The sequence below is a fragment of the Cyclopterus lumpus genome, chromosome 12 (genome assembly GCF_009769545.1).
Source record: "Cyclopterus lumpus isolate fCycLum1 chromosome 12, fCycLum1.pri, whole genome shotgun sequence".
Classification (NCBI taxonomy): domain Eukaryota; kingdom Metazoa; phylum Chordata; class Actinopteri; order Perciformes; family Cyclopteridae; genus Cyclopterus; species Cyclopterus lumpus.
In genome coordinates this window covers 714,303-736,180 of record NC_046977.1, presented here as the reverse complement: position 1 = coordinate 736,180, position 21,878 = coordinate 714,303, and the positions used below count along the sequence as shown (strand labels likewise).

Genomic DNA, 21,878 nt, shown 5'->3' with positions numbered 1-21,878 from the left:
GTTTCATGGGAACGCCCATTGTTGCTACTACAGGCCAGTTGCTGTCAATCAGTTTTATGATCATAGTCTGGATTTTAGTTCAGTCAGAGGAGGAGCTGCATTTTTTTCTTTTGTCAATACCGAAGTGTACAGATAGGTATAGATATATGGATGGATGGATAGATAGATAGATAGATAGATAGATAGATAGATAGATAGATAGATAGATAGATAGATAGATAGGTATATAGATAGATAGATAGATAGATAGATAGATAGATAGATAGATAGATAGATAGATAGATAGATAGATAGATAGATAGATAGATAGATAGATAGATAGATAGATAGATAGATAGGTATATAGATAGATGGATAGATAGATAGATAGATAGATAGATAGATAGATAGATAGATAGATAGATAGATAGATAGATAGATAGATAGATAGATAGATAGGTATATAGATAGATAGATAGATAGATAGATAGATAGATAGATAGATAGATAGATAGATAGGTATATAGATAGATGGATAGATGGATAGATAGGTATATAGATAGATGGATAGATAGGTATATAGATAGATGGATAGATGGATAGATAGATAGGTATATAGATAGATGGATAGATAGGTATATAGATAGATGGATGGATAGATAGGTATATAGATAGATGGATAGATAGATAGATATGTAGATAGATAGATAGATAGATATGGGGGGTTGGGTATGTTCTCCCTCCCTTAATCCAGTTAAAACTAGATTAAATCTAGTTTAATCCTATACATTCATATATTATGCATATATGTACACATGTATAGAAGTCTGTCATGATAACTATGTTGTGTTATTGTTAAATTCATTCATCTTTAATTGATCAGGTTTTATTAAGTGATTTATATCAAACTGTTTGGTACTGTTCTGCAGCCGATAGACAAGCTGTCAAATATGGAAGAATTAAAAAAGACTATGTAAGTAACTAGTAATAATCCCATGAAATAAGTTTCATAAGACATTTGTTAGGAAGGGAGTGGTTCTCTCCATGAACTGAAGATAAAGCAAGAAGAAGTCAGAGGAGACAAATATTGATGAGACAATATTATAGTTCTGGTTCCATCTAGTGGCCATACCTGTATTTTAACAACAGAACATCATATTTGCATTATGATGCTTATTCAAGTGTGTGTTTAAATCTGTCTGCATTCAATCTAAAGAAACACCTTTTGTAACAAAAACAACGTGTTTATTGAAGAAAGATGATTTACAAAAGATGGACATGATTTCATTTGGATTCAAACCTGTTTGAATCATAAAGTAACACATCTGATTTAAATCTGCTTGACTCATAAAACTGACATTAACTTTTTACCACCAGAATCAAACAAAGACTGATGGAAAATACACATTTTAAACTAATCAAGCGACACTTCTCCCACCTGGAGACTACAAGAGATAATATGTTCATAATCGTACATTTGCATTAATACAGATGATATAGTTTTATACATGCGTTTTTATAAACTGATGATTAATAACTGCTCAAAAAGAAGAATGGGCACAAACACATTGATCACATGGATCTTCATATTCACTTCACTTGCTGCATGATGTACAGGTGAATCCAGGACACCTGACATTCGTATACGTGACCACGCCCCTTTTAAGGGAAAACAATCCTGCTTCCCTCGCAGACGTCAACAGCATAAATACAGGAAGATGAAATACGTCTTCAAAACAACTTAAATTCATAACGCTATGCAGCAGATTTGCTGTGGAGTTGGTTGCACCAACAATTAATCCCTAAAAGCTGATTCAAGTCCTAAAAATGATAAAATAATGATCAGATGTGTGTATGAACTAATGTTTAACGAGAGATAAATGAATAATAAACTTCAAAATGACAAACACACGTTTAGTTTCATTGGCATCTGTAGGAGCATCTCGAGCACCAGCTCGTCCGTCAGTCTAGACCTTCTGGTTCTTTCCCTTGATCGTTTTGGAGTACTGAAGCCCGGCCAGGAACCCTTCAGCTTTCTTAAGTGACATCTCTTTCAGCTTCTTGACCTTCTCGCCTTCCTTCTTCTTCTCCAGCTCCCCAATCAGGAACTTCAGGTGGTCGTAAGTGGACACTGAAACCACATTTAAGGCGATCTGCTCCAGTTTGATGAAACACTCGTAGGCCCCATTCAGCCAATGGGTTTTGTTTGCTTCAAGGGTTTCATTCTGTTTTTGAAAAATTTCCAGGATGCCCATCTTCTTCTCCGTCTCTGTTCTATTCTTCTCATATTTATCTTTCACGGATTGAAGGTTTTTTTTAACCCTCCTTGTCTTGTTCACATACCTCCAGTTTTCTTTCACGTGGTGTTCGTAGATGCACTTCCCGGTACAAACAGTGCAGTAGTTGCCCTTCATGACCTCACACCAGTAGGGCTTCTTGGCCGTTGTGCATCCAGGGAAGTGACAGGTCTCCTCACAGACTGTGCAGCTGACGGCTCCTTCAAAGAACATACCCCACCCCCACGTTCTACTGTACACACTTTCTTTATCTTTGTAGTGCTCATCATATTCTACAGTGAACTCTTTGTTGTTCTTCATCTCTTGTTCATTTTTCATCAGACCTTCCTGAATCTGCTGGATTTCCTTCAGTTTATGTGGAATGGACTCAATTCTGTCTTTCAGGTTGTGGATGCAGGCTTCCAGTCTGATTTGCTCTTTATGAACACTCATGGTTTTCTCCAGGTTTTGAGGTGCAGTTTTTTTCAGAAAGGCTGTGAACTGATGCATTCCCTTCATAGCTTTTGTGTATGAATATTCAAGGTCATCTGTGTCGTCTTCCCTTGTGTCGTTTTGGCTGTTATTGAACAGGAAGTGAACCGGCTGTCCTTTTTCATTTCTGGCACACTTGATGTTTGCAGCCTCGAGGGCTTTCAGAGCATTTGTAGGTGTCCCTCCAGGTGAGTGGGTGATGAGGGCGACGATGTTCCTCTCCAGGTCTTTTCCAAACAGAGACACCACTGAGTTAAATATGTACGACAGACGGTCACTCAGTCGATTCAAGCCTGCTTTCAGCACCAGACCCACCGCATCGATCTCATGAACTCCATCTTCTGAGCAGAACAAGTCAAACAGTCTTTTATTGATTGCTTCATCCATTTCAAGCCCTTTGGTGTCTCCGAATCCAGGAGTATCGATGATGGTCAGGGAGAAAGGCAGAACGCTACCTTCAAAGCCAAAGATCTCGTACACGATCACATCGGATGTCTGACTCTCGAATTGTTCTTTCTTCTCGTCTTCTACGATCTGAAACCAGACATCGTCCTCCCACTTCACTCCGATGGTGTAGTTGACCAGAGTGTTGATCAGAGTAGATTTTCCGGTTCCTGTTTCACCAACGAGCAAGATGGTTTTGTTTTTCTTATTTGGATTCTTTTCACCAAGAGTCATTTTTGTCAGATTTCCAATTTCATTTTTCTTTGGCTTCAGCTGCCAGACAGCAGGAGATCCGTCCTTGATCAGTTTTTTGCAGCTGATGTAGTTATATTTGGATGATGCGTTACTCCTGCAAAGAAAATAAACATTAGCTCAAATGCTACTAACATGAATGAAAAGGAAAGAAGAATCTCAGTAGTTGGTCTGTTTAAAACATGAATATACTGTATATATATATATATATATATATATATATATATATATATATATATATATATATATATATATATATATATATATATATATATATATAAACTATATATTTACAACCTGACCAGTTAGACACCATCTGATATTAAGTCATCCTTCAAAAATATGACCCTCATCACCAGATAACAACGAATGAGAAAAATAATATCAGTGGCAAAGGAAATAATTAGCCCCCAAAACGATGTCATTTGATTTGGCTTCCCAAACGCTACATACAGGCTTTGAACCTCACCCAGCTCAGGGGATCGCTCTACCGGTGTCCTTTTAACTTGGAATTCAAAAGCTATCCATTTGTTTCACGACAACAAGGAAACATGTCCATGTGTTGCTGTTATAATCCCATCAATTCAACACATGTACAGTCCTACTTCTTCTCTCATGTTGTAAATTGTTTTATTTAAAGTATCTAGTAAGATGTGATACAGCAGCTTTACACTGTAATACATGTAAGGTCAGATATCATGTGAATGAAGGTAAACAGTGTTTGTGACTTCAGATTAAACAACATGTCTCCTGCTGCCTTCAGATCGCTGAAGGAGGTAACGACCTGAAGGAGAAACTTTGGAACAGTTGTTTGAATAATAACTCTTCAAGAAACAATCAGTTGCACAACGTGCTGTGCTTGGACCAATTCTATTCATATGCTGGCAATACTATTAAGAAACATTCCATAAAGGTTTATCCTTCAGCAGATGATACCAAATTATATATCTATCAAGCCAGATGAAAGCAACCAGTTTGTTAACCTTCAAACCTGGATGACCTGCAGCTTCCTGATGTTAAAATCAGACAAAGACCCTGAAGTTATTCTACTTGGCCTTTGAAACCCGTTATCTAATGGATGTTATTGCCCATCCTGCACCATCGAGTTATCTTGGATCAGGATTTGTCCTTTAACTCCCACGTGAAACAAACTTCAAGAACTGCCTTTTTTCACCGACATAACATAAAGAAAATCGGGCACTAGAGAGCTCATAGAACCATATCACCCCACCAGAGAGCTCATAGAACCACATCACCCCACCAGAGAGCTCAAAGTACTATATTACCCCACCAGAGAGCTTAAAGTACCATATCACCCCACCAGAGAGCTCATAGAACCATATCACCCCACCAGAGAGCTCAAAGTACCATATTACCCCACCAGAGAGCTTAAAGTACCATATCACCCCACCAGAGAGCTCATAGAACCACATCACCCCACCAGAGAGCTCAAAGTACTATATTACCCCACCAGAGAGCTTAAAGTACCATATCACCCCACCAGAGAGCTCATAGAACCATATCACCCCACCAGAGAGCTCAAAGTACCATATTACCCCACCAGAGAGCTTAAAGTACCATATCACCCCACCAGAGAGCTCATAGAACCATATCACCCCACCAGAGAGCTCAAAGTACCATATTACCCCACCAGAGAGCTTAAAGTACCATGTTACCCCACCAGAGAGCTCAAAGTACCATATCACCCCACCAGAGAGCTCAAAGTACCACATCACCCCACCAGAGAGCTCAAAGTACCACATCACCCCACCAGAGAGCTCAAAGTACCATATCACCCCACCAAAGAGCTTAAAGTACCATATTACCCCACCAGAGAGCTCAAAGTACCATATTACCCCACCAGAGAGCTCATAGTACCATATTACCCCACCAGAGAGCTCATAGTACCATATCACCCCACCAGAGAGCTCAAAGTACCATATCACCCCACCAGAGAGCTCAAAGTACCACATCACCCCACCAGAGAGCTCAAAGCTCAAAGTACCATATTACACCACCAGAGAGCTCAAAGTACTATATTACCCCACCAGAGAGCTCAAAGTACCATATCACCCCACCAGAGAGCTCAAAGTACTATATCACCCCACCAGAGAGCTCATAGTACCACATCACCCCACCAGAGAGCTCAAAGTACCATATTACCCCACCAGAGAGCTTAAAGTACCATATCACCCCACCAGAGAGCTCATAGAACCACATCACCCCACCAGAGAGCTCAAAGTACTATATTACCCCACCAGAGAGCTTAAAGTACCATATCACCCCACCAGAGAGCTCATAGAACCATATCACCCCACCAGAGAGCTCAAAGTACCATATTACCCCACCAGAGAGCTTAAAGTACCATATCACCCCACCAGAGAGCTCATAGAACCATATCACCCCACCAGAGAGCTCAAAGTACCATATTACCCCACCAGAGAGCTTAAAGTACCATGTTACCCCACCAGAGAGCTCAAAGTACCATATCACCCCACCAGAGAGCTCAAAGTACCACATCACCCCACCAGAGAGCTCAAAGTACCATATCACCCCACCAAAGAGCTTAAAGTACCATATTACCCCACCAGAGAGCTCAAAGTACCATATTACCCCACCAGAGAGCTCATAGTACCATATTACCCCACCAGAGAGCTCATAGTACCATATCACCCCACCAGAGAGCTCAAAGTACCATATCACCCCACCAGAGAGCTCAAAGTACCACATCACCCCACCAGAGAGCTCAAAGCTCAAAGTACCATATTACACCACCAGAGAGCTCAAAGTACTATATTACCCCACCAGAGAGCTCAAAGTACCATATCACCCCACCAGAGAGCTCAAAGTACTATATCACCCCACCAGAGAGCTCATAGTACCACATCACCCCACCAGAGAGCTCAAAGTACCATATTACCCCACCAGAGAGCTTAAAGTACCATGTTACCCCACCAGAGAGCTCATAGTACCACATCACCCCACCAGAGAGCTCAAAGTACCATATTACCCCACCAGAGAGCTTAAAGTACCATGTTACCCCACCAGAGAGCTCATAGTACCATATCACCCCACCAGAGAGCTTAAAGTACCATGTTACCCCACCAGAGAGCTCAAAGTACCAGTACCATATTACCCCACCAGAGAGCTCAAAGTACCATGTTACCCCACCAGAGAGCTCATAGAACCACATCACCCCACCAGAGAGCTCAAAGTACCATATTACCCCACCAGAGAGCTCAAAGTACCATGTTACCCCACCAGAGAGCTCAAAGTACCATATTACCCCACCAGAGAGCTCAAAGTACCATATCACCCCACCAGAGAGCTCATAGTACCATATCACCCCACCAGAGAGCTTTAATGTACCATGTTACCCCACCAGAGAGCTCAAAGTATCAGTACCATGTTACCCCACCAGAGAGCTCATAGTACCATATTACCTACCATATTAGCTCATGCCCCCCCCCTCCTCTCTGTGAATCCTCACAAATAAATGCTCATGGTTGTCCGGCATTGTCTTTTATGCACAAGCACTAAACTCTAAAAGAAAGCAACAGCAAGTATCCAAGGATTTGATTTGTAAACACTTAATTTGTTTAGCCAAAAATCATTGAGACAAATAGTGTAATAAAAAGCACACAAATGTATTTTCAGTCATTTGCTGGAATCTGGTGTAATTCATACATTTAGTTTGGAGGGTAAATGTCTTCAATGCACAGATTACAGAGAAGCTTGAAGAGGCTGAAAGAGAGCTTGCTGGTAAGAGAGTGACACAGAAACTGGATAACTGACAACAGATAACTGATATTTCCACCTGAGAGCATGTAAAGAGATTGTTTTTTAAGCTTTCAAAGTCTTAATAATGTTGTTTACTGTATGTTGTTATTGTACTATGATATTCATTGAAATGTCTCTTTGTAAGAATAATGGAACCAGGAAGTCCTGTAATCAGGAGGGCAACATGTTGCCTGATAACATGTTGTTTAGGTCTCAAGTTCATGATATTTATCACCAAAAGACATAAATATGTCGTGTCGCCCTGCACAGCATCCGTCACACAGAACGCACACATTGTCGGATCTAACCCCCTCATCTACTGCGACGTCACAGAGATGTTGGTGATACTCACGTTGCCATGGTAACTGCTTCACGGGGGTTTGAGGATTGAGCTCTTCAGGATTTCTCTGGATGAAAGAAAACAAACCAGTCAGCCTCACCTCCTGTGAATCAGAAACTATATTTGAACTGTTTAGAGAGTGAAGGAACCGGAACTCCAGTCTGTGTCCACCTCACGACTTTGTGCTAAGCTAACTCAGTAGCATGCTCGCATTACGACATCAATGTAATCAGAGTTGTTCACAGGCACAATAACTGTCGTCTGGAGAGGGAAACGTGAATTCACAGAACGTAGCAGCGAAACCAGTTTTGAGCTTCACAAATCATCTCAAATGTCTTGGCATGTTTGTTGTTTTTGCTTTTTCAACAGCGCAATAAAGAAATAACCGGCAAGTTTGGTGATATTTGGACAAACTTGTTGAACCTTCCTTCTGACAGTGACACGGTGCTGGTTGGCATGTCGTGAACCACACCTGAACCACACCTGAACCACACCTGAACCACACCTGAACCACACCTGAGCCACACCTGAGCCACACCTGAACCACACCTGAGCCACACCTGAGCCACACCTGAACCACACCTGAACCACACCTGAGCCACACCTGAGCCACACCTGAGCCACACCTGAACCACACCTGAACCACACCTGAACCACACCTGAGCCACACCTGAGCCACACCTGAACCACACCTGAACCACACCTGAACCACACCTGAGCCAGAGTGGCCATAAGAAGGCCCTCTGCATGGGGCGAGGACATCCGGTGTGTCGCTGACGTGTGTGTGTGTGTGTGTGTGTGTGTGTGTGTGTGTGTGTGTGTGTGTGTGTGTGTGTGTGTGTGTGTGTGTGTGTGTGTGTGTGTGTGTGTGTGTACAGAGCACCAAGGACCCCATTGCGGGGTCCATGGTGCTCTGTACACACACACACACACACACACACACACACACACACACTACTGATAACTGATACACACACTACTGATAACTGACACACACACTACTGATAACTGACACACACACTACTGATAACTGACACACACACTACTGATAACTGACACACACACTACTGATAACTGACACACACTACTGATAACTGACACACACACACTACTGATAACTGACACACACACTACTGATAACTGACACACACACTACTGATAACTGACACACACACTACTGATAACTGACACACACTACTGATAACTGACACACACTACTGATAACTGACACACACACACTACTGATAACTGACACACACACTACTGATAACTGACACACACTAGTGATAACATACACACACTACTGATAACTGACACACACTACTGATAACTGACACACACACTACTGATAACTGACACACACACTACTGATAACTGACACACACTACTGATAACTGACACACACACTAGTGATAACATACACACACTACTGATAACTGACACACACTACTGATAACTGACACACACACTACTGATAACTGACACACACACTACTGATAACTGACACACACACACTACTGATAACTGACACACACACACTACTGATAACTGACACACACACTACTGATAACACACACACACTACTGATGTATTCTCTGATCACTAACAAGGTGAAGCGCTGCGATCACAACGCCAGGGGAGTCACGACAACTCTCTCTCCAACCGGAAGCTCGGCCCTTTCATACAGATGTCGTCACAGGTTCGATTGCATCATCCTCACTTCTAATTGGTGCTGAACTATCGAGGAGGAGGGGGGTAGTCCCATCTCCTCCTCTCTCCACAGGACTGAGCCCTGCAAGGCCAGTCCAGGTCTCGATTAGACTGTTGGATGACATTTGGGTGTTGTGAGAAGCTCTATTCTCGACAAGCAGACATTCACAGACACAAAAACTGGAGTAGCCTGACAAAAGCATAACATTGTGACAATGTATAAGAATTTATATTATCAATATATACGTATATATATATATATATATATATATATATATATATATATATATATATATATACGCGTATATATACACATATATATACACACACATATATATATACACATATATATATATATATATATATAGTATATACACACACACACATATACATATATATATATATATTATATATACAGAAATGGAGGTTGACTTTAATTTCCTTTAAAATCATTTTATTTTGAGACTGTAATGCAGAGAGAAGCTTTAAGTAAGGACCCAACACACAACAAGCGTTTAGTTCATATAAGATGTATTCTGTGTCTGTATATTAATTCATATACGTGTTCCTTAACCAATATTCTGGTTTTGCTTAGTATGCTAAATACATTCAAATTAAGCAAACAATCTTAAAAATGTAAAAAGCCCATTTAATCTAAACAACAGCTGTAGTACAACAAGGAGGAGCCCATTGATGATAATAATAATTAATTATTTTAATTATTTTAACCACCTGCAGGTTCCTGTGACAAATGCATTCATATCTGCTGTTAACTTGTTGATCTGAACATTGAAAGTATTGAAAGTATTTCATATTTCTGTGTCAAAGTCTTTTCTTACCTGAGTTGTTGGTCTCTGGTGATGAGGAGTTGGAGGAAGAAGAGGAGCAGAGAGTTTATATACCAGAGGGGCGGGGCTCTGAGGTCACGTGATTTCACTGAAACAATAGGCTTCTTCGTTAGAGCTGCGCCTGGCCGCTGGAGGGGGCGTGGCCACAACACTGCGACCAAGTCGGACCGTTATCAGCTGCCTTAAAAGAACACACCGGAAGTCAGTGTTCAGGAAGTCAGTGTTCAGGAAGTCACAACAACAGTTGTTAGTTCTAGTTTACAGACCTAATGTTGATAACTATGGCGGAAGAAATAGCGTTTGCATTCATGATGAAATGGAGGCAGAAGAGATCCCCCTACTTATGTCGTATTCTAACAAGAGTAGTTTTCAGCAGCTGAAGTTTGAGTAGTGGTTGTAGTAGAAGTATCAGTGGTTCCAAGAAGTAGCAGCAGTAGGATCCAAAAGATGAATCATACAGTAATAGATGAAGATTGTGTCCACATTTAAAAGTTGAAATGTGTCTGAAATGTGTTGAAATGTGTCTGAAGTGTGTGTGAAATGTGTTGAAATGTGTCTGAAGTGTGTGTGAAATGTGGTGAAATGTGTCTGAATTGTGTCTGAAGAAGTTCACTTCACAGCATTCCAACAAATACATTTAACAGAACTAATCATCTTAACGGGCATATTAAATAAGGTTTGGGATATCTAATATGTAATCCCACAAATGGACCAAATGCATTTCCAATCTGTTGAGGTCACACAAATGGGATTTTCCAAAATAAAATAAATCTACTTTTCACAGTGGTCTACATTTTGATATCTTTTTATTTATTTAACTGTTATTTTTGGAATTGAGGACAAAAGATTGGCCATATTGTAGTTGTTGGATGTCATATTTATTTACACATTTATATAAATACATATATGTGAAGATAGTTGTCATTTCTCTATAAATTATTTATTTACAGATGCTAAATAAATAACCGTATACATTATTATAAGGTTATTTTATATTATAAGGTTATTTCGCAGTGGATGGAGAGCTCCTGCGGCTCCTGGCTCTAAAACCGACGGCCGCCTCGCTCTCGTGAGAGTATCGTTGACCACGTGTGCATGACGTCAGAGCAAGTCGGGAGCAAGTCGGACACAAATCTAACCGGCATGCATTGCACCTCGAACGAGCCTAGTCTCAGACTATTCTTATTTTATATACTAGTTATTATTCATTTCTATTGTAGCGACCCTGTAAAGGGGCCTTGTACGACAACCCCTCCTCTCTATCAATCGCAGGCGTGATGGTCGAGGTGCGTGCCTGTGATTGGTGGAACAGAGGGGAGGCGGGGTTTGACCTGTCCGGGGACAGGAGGGAGTTAAGTGTGTGTGACGGGACCGTGTTGTTGTAAAAGTGTCTCATGAACGGCTGTCAATAAAGCGTGCCTCCAAGGACAATAACCAGTGCCATAAACAAACGTAGCGAAACGTCACAATATGTATTTGTACTTCTGTGCTGGAGTCAGAGCTGGAACCCTCGCGAGGGAACAATACAGACGTGTTATTTAAATGATGAAACATGGATCTACTTTCTGTTGGAAGGTGCACCGTTTCTCTGAAGTCACGTGACTTCAGAGAAACGTACCACACTTTCAGCTTTCACCAGTTTATTAAAGAAAATATAAAACATAACAAAATAAACATAATATAAAACCATTGTATAAAACCATATTAAAAGACTCAAATAAATATAATTATTAAAACGTAAAACTAAATTAAATAGAAGATAAAAAGTCAAATAAAACTTTTAATCTTTTATTTTTAGATTTCTGGATCATCATCCAGAAATCATACTTTTATTAATTCAGTACTTTTACTTATAAGAGAGTACTTTGATTTTGCTGTACTTTTACATATAACAGAGTACTTTGATTTTGCAGTACTTTTACTTACAACAGAGTACTTTTGTTTTGCCGTGCTTTGATGAGGAGGAGGAGGAAGAAGTGGAGCAGAGAGTTTATATACCAGAGGGGCGGGGCTCTGAGGTCACGTGATTTCCCTGAAACAATAGGCTTCTTCGTTAGAGCTGCGCCTGGAATTTCCCTGAAACAGTCTCAGATTACCACACTTTCACCTTTCACCAGTTTATTAAAGACAATTAACATAATAATATAAAACACAACAATATAAAACATAACACTATAAAACATAACAAAATAAAACATAACAAAGTAAAACATAATAAAACAAACCATACTAAAAGAATCAAATCAATATAGTTATTAAAACATTGAACTAAATTAAATAGAAGATAACAAGTTAAAGTCAAATTAAACAAAAACAAATACTATGAAAGTTCTGTTTTATTTTAGTTTTAGTTTTGTGGATTATAAAAACTCCAGATTTCGTTGGGATTCCATTATTTTCATTATCAATTGTGTGTTTGTTTTTTTTAAATCAACAATTAATCATAGTCTATGAAATAATGAGACCACATTTAGATTCCGTACATTATGTTTTCAATATGTTTTCACTCATCATTTCTGCACCAGGAATAATGTAAATGTTATATTAGAATCAATCACATTTTAAAAGGGACTAATGTTTAATAAAATGAAAATATTGTACAGATAACATTACCGGTCCGAATAGAATGAAAGACAAACAAAAGGTCATATAGTTAAAGTAAAATGTGATTTTAAAGGAGAAATCTTAAAGAAAGAAACATTTGTTATGAAATGAATAATTGTCAAATTGACAAAAAAGAGTTAAAGAGCAGAAGGAGTTCACTGAATGATATGATTTTACTTTCCAACACGTTAACTGATCATTGATCATCTCAACTGGTCATGTGTACCGCTTCTGATCATAATAACAACACTTCCGGTGTGTGTTTCACTATTAAACCAAAATAAAAGCGTTTCAATGTGAGGGCTTGTGGCATGCTTTTATTTTGAAACAACCAAACGAAATGTAGGTGGTCACAAACGTTTGAATCTTTCGTCTTCTTCTCTACTTCCTGTTGTGAAGATGAATTAAATACTGCTTCAATAGTACAAGTACCATCATCTCGTCAAGCCGCATGTACAGTACCCTTAGTAGTACCTTTAGCAGTATTTATGTATTTAGTCAAGCTGATCTTCATAAAAAAACGATGACGTCGGCTCATTAAAACACGTCAAGCCTGAACAACCAATCACAGGAGAGGACTATGCGTCTCCATGGTAACTGTGTTTGTGTCTCCAGCGGAAGAGAAAAACATAATAGAGTCGGTGAGTCGATGCGATGAAGATATTAAATACATATTAAATATATCAGAACCTTTAATTATTAAATACAATTATTGTATTAATATAAAAGATACTCATTAAATACATCAAGTACATATTTGTGTGTAAATAGACAGCTGTTAACGTTGCTCCTGCACGAGCACGGCAGCTCTCCCAGAACACTTCCGGGTTCCACGAGCTTCTAAACACGACGTGGAACTGCAAAACTAAAGTACTCTGTTTAAAGTAAAAGTACTGCATTAACAAAAGTACTCTATTATTAGTCAAAGTACTGCATTAACAGATTGTATGTTTTGGAGTACTTTTCTCTTGCAGTAATTACTTATAACAGAGTAGGCCTACTCTTGTTTTTCATTGTTTTGACTTATAACAGAGTACTTTTGTTTTGCAGTACACACTTATAACAGTACTTTTGCTAATGCAGTACTTTTTTTTTTTGTTGCAGTACCTTTGCTTATGACAGAGTACTTTTACTTATAGCAGAGTACTTTTGTACTGTTATAAGTAAAAAGTACTCTGTTACGTGTAAAGGTACTGTATATAAGTAAAAGTACTCTGTTATAAGTAAATGTACTGCATATGAGAAACGCCTCTCGGTTCCTTGCTTGTGTGTAAGTGATAGAAATCAGAGCTCTTCCGTTTCCAGCTTGTGAATAACAGCTCAGTGTTGGATGTTGGATGTTGGATAATAGATAATAGATCATGGACAATGGATAATAGATAATGGATAATGGATAATGGATAATGGATAATGAATAATGAATAACAGCTCAGTGTTGGATGTTGGATGTTGGATGTTGGATAATGGATAATAGATAATAGATAATGAATAATGGATAATAGATAATGGATAATAGATAATGGATAATAGATAATGGATAATGGATAATAGATAATGGATAATGGATAATAGATAATGGATAATGGATAATAGATAATAGATAATGAATAATGGATAATAGATAATGGATAATAGATAATGGATAATAGATAATGGATAATGGATAATAGATAATGGATAATGGATAATAGATAATGGATAATGGGTGTTGGATGTTGGATGTTGGATGTTGGATAATGGATAATAGATAATGGATAATGGATAATGGATAATGGATAATGGGTGTTGGATGTTGGATGTTGGATGATGGATGATGGTTGTTGGATGTTGGATGATGGATAATAGATAATAGATAATGGATAATGGCTGTTGGGTGTTGGGTGTTGGATGATGGATGATGGATAATAGATAATGGATAATGGATAATGGATGTTGGGTGTTGGGTGTTGGATGTTGGATAATGGATAATGGATAATGGATAATAGATAATGGATAATGGATAATGGGTGTTGTATGTTGTATGTTGGATAATGGATAATAGATAATGGATGTTGGATGATGGATAATAGATAATAGATAATGGATAATGGATAATGGATGTTGGGTGTTGGATGTTGGATGTTGGATGTTGGATGATGGATAATAGATAATAGATAATGGATAATGGATAATGGATAATGGATAATGGATAATGGATAATGGATGTTGGGTGTTGGGTGTTGGATGTTGGATGTTGGATGTTGGATGATGGATAATGGATAATGGATAATGGATAATGGGTGTTGGATGTTGGATGATGGATAATGGATAATAGATAATGGGTGTTGGGTGTTGGATGTTGGATGTTGGATGATGGATAATAGATAATAGATAATGGATAATGGATAATGGATAATGGATAATGGATAATGGATAATGGATAATGGATGTTGGGTGTTGGGTGTTGGATGTTGGATGTTGGATGATGGATAATGGATAATGGATAATGGATAATGGGTGTTGGATGTTGGATGATGGATAATGGATAATAGATAATGGGTGTTGGGTGTTGGATGTTGGATGTTGGATGATGGATAATAGATAATAGATAATAGATAATAGATAATGGATAATGGATAATGGATAATGGATGTTGGGTGTTGGGTGTTGGATGTTGGATGTTGGATGTTGGATGATGGATGATGGATAATGGATAATGGATAATGGATAATGGATAATAAATAATGGGTGTTGGGTGTTGGATGATAAATGTTGGATGTTGGATAATGGATAATAGATAATGGATAATGGATAATGGGTGTTGGATGTTGGATGATGGATAATGGATAATGGATAATGGATAATAGATAATGGGTGTTGGGTGTTGGGTGTTGGGTGTTGGATGATGGATAATAGATAATGGATAATGGATAATGGATAATGGATGTTGGGTGTTGGGTGTTGGATGTTGGATGATGGATAATAGATAATGGATAATGGATAATAGATAATGGATGTTGGGTGTTGGGTGTTGGATAATGGATGATGGATAATAGATAATGGATAATGGATAATGGATGTTGGGTGTTGGGTGTTGGATGTTGGATGATGGATAATAGATAATGGATAATGGATAATGGATAATGGATGTTGGGTGTTGGGTGTTGGATGTTGGATGATGGATAATAGATAATGGATAATGGATAATGGATGTTGGGTGTTGGGTGTTGGATGTTGGGTGTTGGATGTTGGATGATGAATAATAGATAATGGATAATGGATAATGGATGTTGGGTGTTGGGTGATGGATAATAGATAATGGATAATGGATAATGGATAATGGATGTTGGATGTTGGATGATGGATAATAGATAATGGATAATGGATAATGGATAATGGATGTTGGGTGTTGGGTGTTGGGTGTTGGGTGTTGGGTGTTGGATGTTGGATGATGGATAATAGATAATGGATAATGGATGTTGGGTGTTGGGTGTTGGATGTTGGATGATGGATAATGGATAATGGATAATGGATAATGGATAATGGATGTTGGGTGTTGGGTGTTGGGTGTTGGGTGTTGGATGTTGGATGATGGATAATAGATAATGGATAATGGATAATGGATGTTGGGTGTTGGGTGTTGGATGTTGGATAATGGATAATGGATAATAAATAATGGGTGTTGGGTGTTGGGTGTTGGATGATAAATGTTGGATGTTGGATAATGGATAATGGATGTTGGGTGTTGGGTGTTGGGTGTTGGATAATGGATAATGGATAATGGATAATGGATAATGGATAATGGATGTTGGGTGTTGGGTGTTGGATGATGGTTGTTGGATGTTGGATGATGGATGATGGATAATGGATAATGGATAATGGATAATGGATAATGGATAATGGGTGTTGGGTGTTGGATGTTGGATGTTGGATGTTGGATAATGGTTGTTGGATGATGGATAATAGATAATGGATAATGGATAATGGGTGTTGGATGATGGATGATGGATAATAGATAATGGATAATGGATAATGGATAATGGATAATGGGTGTTGGGTGTTGGATGATGGATAATGGATGATGGATAATGGTTGTTGGATGTTGGATGATGGATAATGGATAATGGATAATGGATAATGGGTGTTGGATGATGGATGATGGATAATAGGTAATAGATAATGGATAATGGATAATGGATAATGGGTGTTGGATGATGGATGATGGATAATAGATAATAGATAATGGATAATGGATAATGGATAATGGGTGTTGGGTGTTGGATGATGGATAATGGATGATGGATAATGGTTGTTGGATGTTGGATGATGGATGATGGATAATGGATAATGGATAATGGATAATGGATAATGGATGTTGGGTGTTGGATGTTAGGTGTTGGATGGCGGGGACGTGGAGACATGACCGGGAGATGGCGCTGAAGGCCCGGAGCCGGCTGTCAGAGAGCTCGGACCCGGTGGAGAGACTCAGGCTGCAGTGTCTGTCCAGAGGCTCGTCTGGGATCAAAGGTCTGGGCAGGTGAGCTCCTCCAGCTTATTGCAATAAGTCATACAAGTCAAAAAACCCTCATATGGTATTTAAGGCCTTTAATATCAGGTGCCACCCGACAGGTTCCTGAGACCCGTCAGCAGGCCTGTAGTTCAGCTCTGAGGTCGTCGTCTCCGCTGAGACGTGAACATGGAGCTGTAGCATGTTTTCGTGCCTTCTGCTTTATTGTCACATTGTGTTGTTGCAGATGTTATGGTTTAGTTTGCTGACCTTTGTTGACCTGTATATTCTCTCATAACCTGCATCCACAGACACGTCAGCTAGTACTCAGAGTACAAATGTAAAGTAGCATAGATTAAACTCAAGTGGGGTCATGTACAAGTACTTCAGACTTCACCTGAAGTTAAGTGAAAGATCTGAATACTTCTCCCACCGATAAGTACTTTCCCTTGAAGTACATTTAGCTGAATCCTGTGTACTTTAACTGATGCAAAAGCTCTGATGACTTCACGCTGATTCAGCGTTCGTGTTTGTCAGAACCTTTAAGATAATGGATGACAACAACAACCGCTCGCTGGACCTGAAGGAGTTCCTGAAGGGCCTGAATGACTACGGGATCCTGATGGAGAAGCAGGAAGCCACGGCGCTCTTCCAGCACTTTGATCGCGACCGGAACGGCACCATCGACTTTGACGAGTTCCTAATCACTCTGAGGGTAAGAATACAAAGTAGTCAAGACCGGGTCACTGTGCAGCTGATGAGGAGGGTAAAGATACAAGGTGGTCACTGACTAGGTGACGAGGAGGGTGAAGATACAAGGTGGTCACTGTCTAGGTGACGAAGAGAGTAAAGATACAAGGTGGTCACTGACTAGCTGACGAGGAGGGTAAAGATACAAGGTGGTCACTGTGCAGCTGACGAGGAGAGTAAAGATACAAGGTGGTCACTGTCTAGGTGACGAGGAGGGTAAAGATACAAGGTGGTCACTGTGCAGCTGACGAGGAAAGTAAAGATACAAGGTGGTCACTGTGCAGCTGACGAGGAAAGTAAAGATACAAGGTGGTCACTGACTAGGTGACGAGGAAGGTAAAGATACAAGGTGGTCACTGTCTAGCTGACGAGGAAGGTAAAGATACAAGGTGGTCACTGTCTAGCTGACGAGGAAGGTAAAGATACAAGGTGGTCACTATCTAGCTGACGAGGAGGGTAAAGATACAAGGTGGTCACTGTCTAGCTGACGAGGAGGGTAAAGATACAAGGTGGTCACTGTCTAGCTGACGAGAAGGGTGAAGATACAAGGTGGTCACTGTCTAGCTGACGAGGACGGTAAAGATACAAGGTGGTCACTATCTAGCTGACGAGGAGGGTAAAGATACAAGGTGGTCACTGTCTAGCTGACGAGGAGGGTAAAGATACAAGGTGGTCACTGACTAGCTGACGAGGAGGGTAAAGATACAAGGTGGTCACTGTCTAGCTGACGAGGAGGGTAAAGATACAAGGTGGTCACTATATAGCTGACGAGGAGGGTAAAGATACAAGGTGGTCACTGACTAGCTGACGAGGAGGGTAAAGATACAAGGTGGTCACTATATAGCTGACGAGGAGGGTAAAGATACAAGGTGGTCACTGTCTAGCTGACGAGGAGGGTAAGGATACAAGGTGGTCACTGACTAGCTGACGAGGAGGGTAAAGATACAAGGTGGTCACTATATAGCTGACGAGGAGGGTAAAGATACAAGGTGGTCACTGTCTAGCTGACGAGGAGGGTAAAGATACAAGGTGGTCACTATCTATCTGACGAGAAGGGTGAAGATACAAGGTGGTCACTATCTAGCTGACGAGGACGGTAAAGATATAAGGTGGTCGCTGACGAGGAGGGTAAAGATACTAGGTGGTCACTGTCTAGCTGACGAGGAGGGTAAAGATACAAGGTGGTCACTGTCTAGCTGACGAGGAGGGTAAAGATACAAGGTGGTCACTATATAGCTGACGAGGAGGGTAAAGATACAAGGTGGTCACTGTCTAGCTGACGAGGAGGGTAAAGATACTAGGTGGTCACTGTCTAGCTGACGAGGAGGGTAAAGATACAAGGTGGTCACTGTCTAGCTGACGAGGAGGGTGAAGATACAAGGTGGTCACTGTCTAGGTGACGAGGAGGGTGAAGATACAAGGTGGTCACTGTCTAGCTGACGAGGAGGGTGAAGATACAAGGTGGTCACTGTCTAGCTGACGAGGAGGGTAAAGATACTAGGTGGTCACTGTCTAGCTGACGAGGAGGGTAAAGATACAAGGTGGTCACTGTCTAGCTGACGAGGAGGGTAAAGATACAAGGTGGTCACTGTCTAGCTGACGAGGAGGGTGAAGATACAAGGTGGTCACTGTCTAGCTGACGAGGAGGGTGAAGATACAAGGTGGTCACTGTCTAGCTGACGAGGAGGGTAAAGATACTAGGTGGTCACTGTCTAGCTGACGAGGAGGGTGAAGATACAAGGTGGTCACTGTCTAGCTGACGAGGAGGGTAAAGATACAAGGTGGTCACTGACTAGCTGACGAGGAGGGTAAAGATACTAGGTGGTCACTGTCTAGCTGACGAGGAGGGTGAAGATACAAGGTGGTCACTATCTAGGTGACGAGGAGGGTAAAGATACAAGGTGGTCACTGTGCAGCTGACGAGCGCTTCCTGCTTTTTCACTTCCTCGCTCTGTTTTTTGCAGCCGCAGATGTCTAAAGCCAGAAAGGAGGTGGTCATGGAGGCCTTTCGGAAGCTGGATAAGACGAGCGACGGGGTGATCACCATTGAAGACCTGCGGGGCGTCTATAACGCCAAGTACCACCCCAAGTACCAGAACGGGGAGTGGACGGAGGATCAGGTCTTCAGGATTTTCCTGGACAGCTTCGACTCCCCGTACGACAAAGATGGAAAGGTAACTTTGACCCGCCGGTCCAGAGAAGGTCAGTAAGAGAACATTTATACTGCTGGATATTCTTCTGGCCCTGAAACAAGTTGTAATTATTGATATCAATGTATATTCATGCTGATGCTACTCTTTGAAGGTGACCAAGGAGGAGTTTATGAATTATTATGCTGGTGTGAGTGCCTCCATCGATACAGACGTCTACTTTATTGTGATGATGAGAAACGCCTGGAAACTGTGACTAGCATCCTTCTGGTAAAGCAGCTCCCCGTCCGGTGGTGGGAGGAGCTTTCATCTGTATGTTGTATGGTTGATTACCACAGAGAGAGAAAGACATTCATCAAGCTGAAGGAATGATTGGACTAAAAGAACCATACAAGATAAGAAGCTCGGTAGTTCGATGGCTGGCTGATGTCTCTCAGTCAGCTGTAACTTTTCATTTAGTTTCACTGTCGTTCAATAAAAACAAAATCAACCTCTTCCATCTCAGTTTCTGGACACTTTTTGTGTGTCGTCACTGAGAGACTTTTGTGTTTCTATTTTTAATACTATTCCCATTGGAGATTCTATTCCTTTTTGATTAATTCATATCATTCTCTTTCATAGTGTTTCTGTGACACATTGTAGACGCTACGCAGTGCTTCTTGTTCATCACATTCTGATTCTGTTCAACTTCTCAGGTCTTGGTCAAAGTCTCAGATTACTGATTTCCCTTTAGTGTTCCTTTGTCAGATGAATCATCACATACATAAAATAAAAGGAACTTGTGGTTTATTTGGATGGTATCAGCTGCTAGCTGATACCAAACTGATCTCTTTTGATCTTAAACGCTTCGTCATGTTGCTCCTCAACAGAAACTCTTCTTCTCATCAACAGGTGACCAAAGAAGAGTTTGTTAACTATTACAGTGGAGTCAGCGCCTCCATCGACAGCGACGTCTACTTCATTCTGATGATGAGAAACGCCTGGAAACTCTGAATCAAGTCAAAGGACACCGACGCCTTATTAATAATAATCCTTATTGTGTTCACTTGATACGATCGAGCTCTTTTCTACCAGCTGAAATAAATGATGTGCTTTTGGAAGTTGTAAAATCATTTAGTAGTAGTAGTGTTTTAAAGAATGACTTTCATAATTTTGCATTCTGCAGTTGTTTTTTATAAATTGAACATGATCGAAATATAAATATTTAGAATAGGGAAACATGATGTTTTGTAGGGAAACAATTGGCAGTATGATTTCATAACTCTTCTACTTTATTGTATGCTGATATGCAACACCATAGGCTTTGTTTCAATAAAAAACATTGGTTGAACAATATGTCGTATACAGTATGTTTAGTATACAGTTTATCTGGATAAATATTACAGATTTCTGAGAAAGTAAAGCGTACATTCTGTGTATTCATCTCAGCCGTTGGAAACACGAGGTGTAGGTTGAGTCCGATATATTAAGAGGCATTATGTTGTGGGGTCACGTCCCACCTGAATGTGGGCGGAGCAAGAAGAGCCTGTTGATGAACGACCAACAGCTTTAGATACGAGCAGCTTACTCCCTGGTGTTTATGGATGTTTTAGCACAGATCGATATTCAGACAGGTGACAAATGAAAGAGAAACAGAATAAACGCACATGTTCTGAAACTGTTCTGGAGGCTGTTGGAGGAACAATACGCGACCCAGACTGTCTAGGTCAGGGTTTACTTTAACCAAGGAGGTTCTAGAAGTCCTTCAGAGGGTTGATGTAACCCTTT

At 40.2% G+C, this 21,878-nt stretch overlaps 2 protein-coding genes across 5 annotated transcripts; one reads left to right on the top strand and one right to left on the bottom strand.

The window, feature by feature from the left end:
- Nucleotides 1–1,190: 1,190 nt before the first annotated feature.
- LOC117740372 lies at nucleotides 1,191–10,192 on the bottom strand. The gene is made up of 3 exons (XM_034546734.1): nucleotides 10,113–10,192; nucleotides 7,576–7,630; nucleotides 1,191–3,540 (listed from the first exon to the last, which is right to left on the bottom strand). The coding sequence occupies exons 2-3, from the start codon at nucleotides 7,581–7,583 to the stop codon at nucleotides 1,947–1,949; spliced, it is 1,602 nt and encodes a 533-aa protein (XP_034402625.1). The 5' UTR covers nucleotides 7,584–7,630; nucleotides 10,113–10,192; the 3' UTR covers nucleotides 1,191–1,946.
- A 2,938-nt stretch (nucleotides 10,193–13,130) lies between these two features.
- On the top strand, nucleotides 13,131–21,438 carry capslb (calcyphosine-like b). Of its 4 annotated transcripts, none has more exons than XM_034547520.1 (6): nucleotides 13,131–13,366; nucleotides 17,098–17,241; nucleotides 17,749–17,926; nucleotides 19,926–20,163; nucleotides 20,266–20,381; nucleotides 21,003–21,438. In XM_034547520.1, exons 2-6 carry the CDS (start codon nucleotides 17,105–17,107, stop codon nucleotides 21,102–21,104), a joined length of 771 nt encoding a protein of 256 aa, XP_034403411.1. In that variant the 5' UTR covers nucleotides 13,131–13,366; nucleotides 17,098–17,104; the 3' UTR covers nucleotides 21,105–21,438. The 4 variants fall into 4 exon arrangements, with proteins under 4 accessions (XP_034403411.1, XP_034403414.1, XP_034403412.1 ...); XM_034547521.1 differs by having other exon boundaries at nucleotides 13,133–13,366; nucleotides 19,926–20,135; nucleotides 21,003–21,116; XM_034547523.1 differs by lacking the exon at nucleotides 20,266–20,381 and having other exon boundaries at nucleotides 13,132–13,366.
- Nucleotides 21,439–21,878: the final 440 nt, after the last annotated feature.

Coding starts and splice junctions, on each gene's coding strand:
- capslb (XM_034547520.1), top strand. CDS start 17,105: ATGGCGGGGACGTGGAGACATGACCGGGAGATGGCGCTGAAGGCCCGG. Junction 20,164..20,265: donor GACCCGCCGGTCCAGAGAAG/GTCAGTAAGAGA, acceptor TACTCTTTGAAG/GTGACCAAGGAGGAGTTTAT. Junction 20,382..21,002: donor CTGTGACTAGCATCCTTCTG/GTAAAGCAGCTC, acceptor TCTCATCAACAG/GTGACCAAAGAAGAGTTTGT.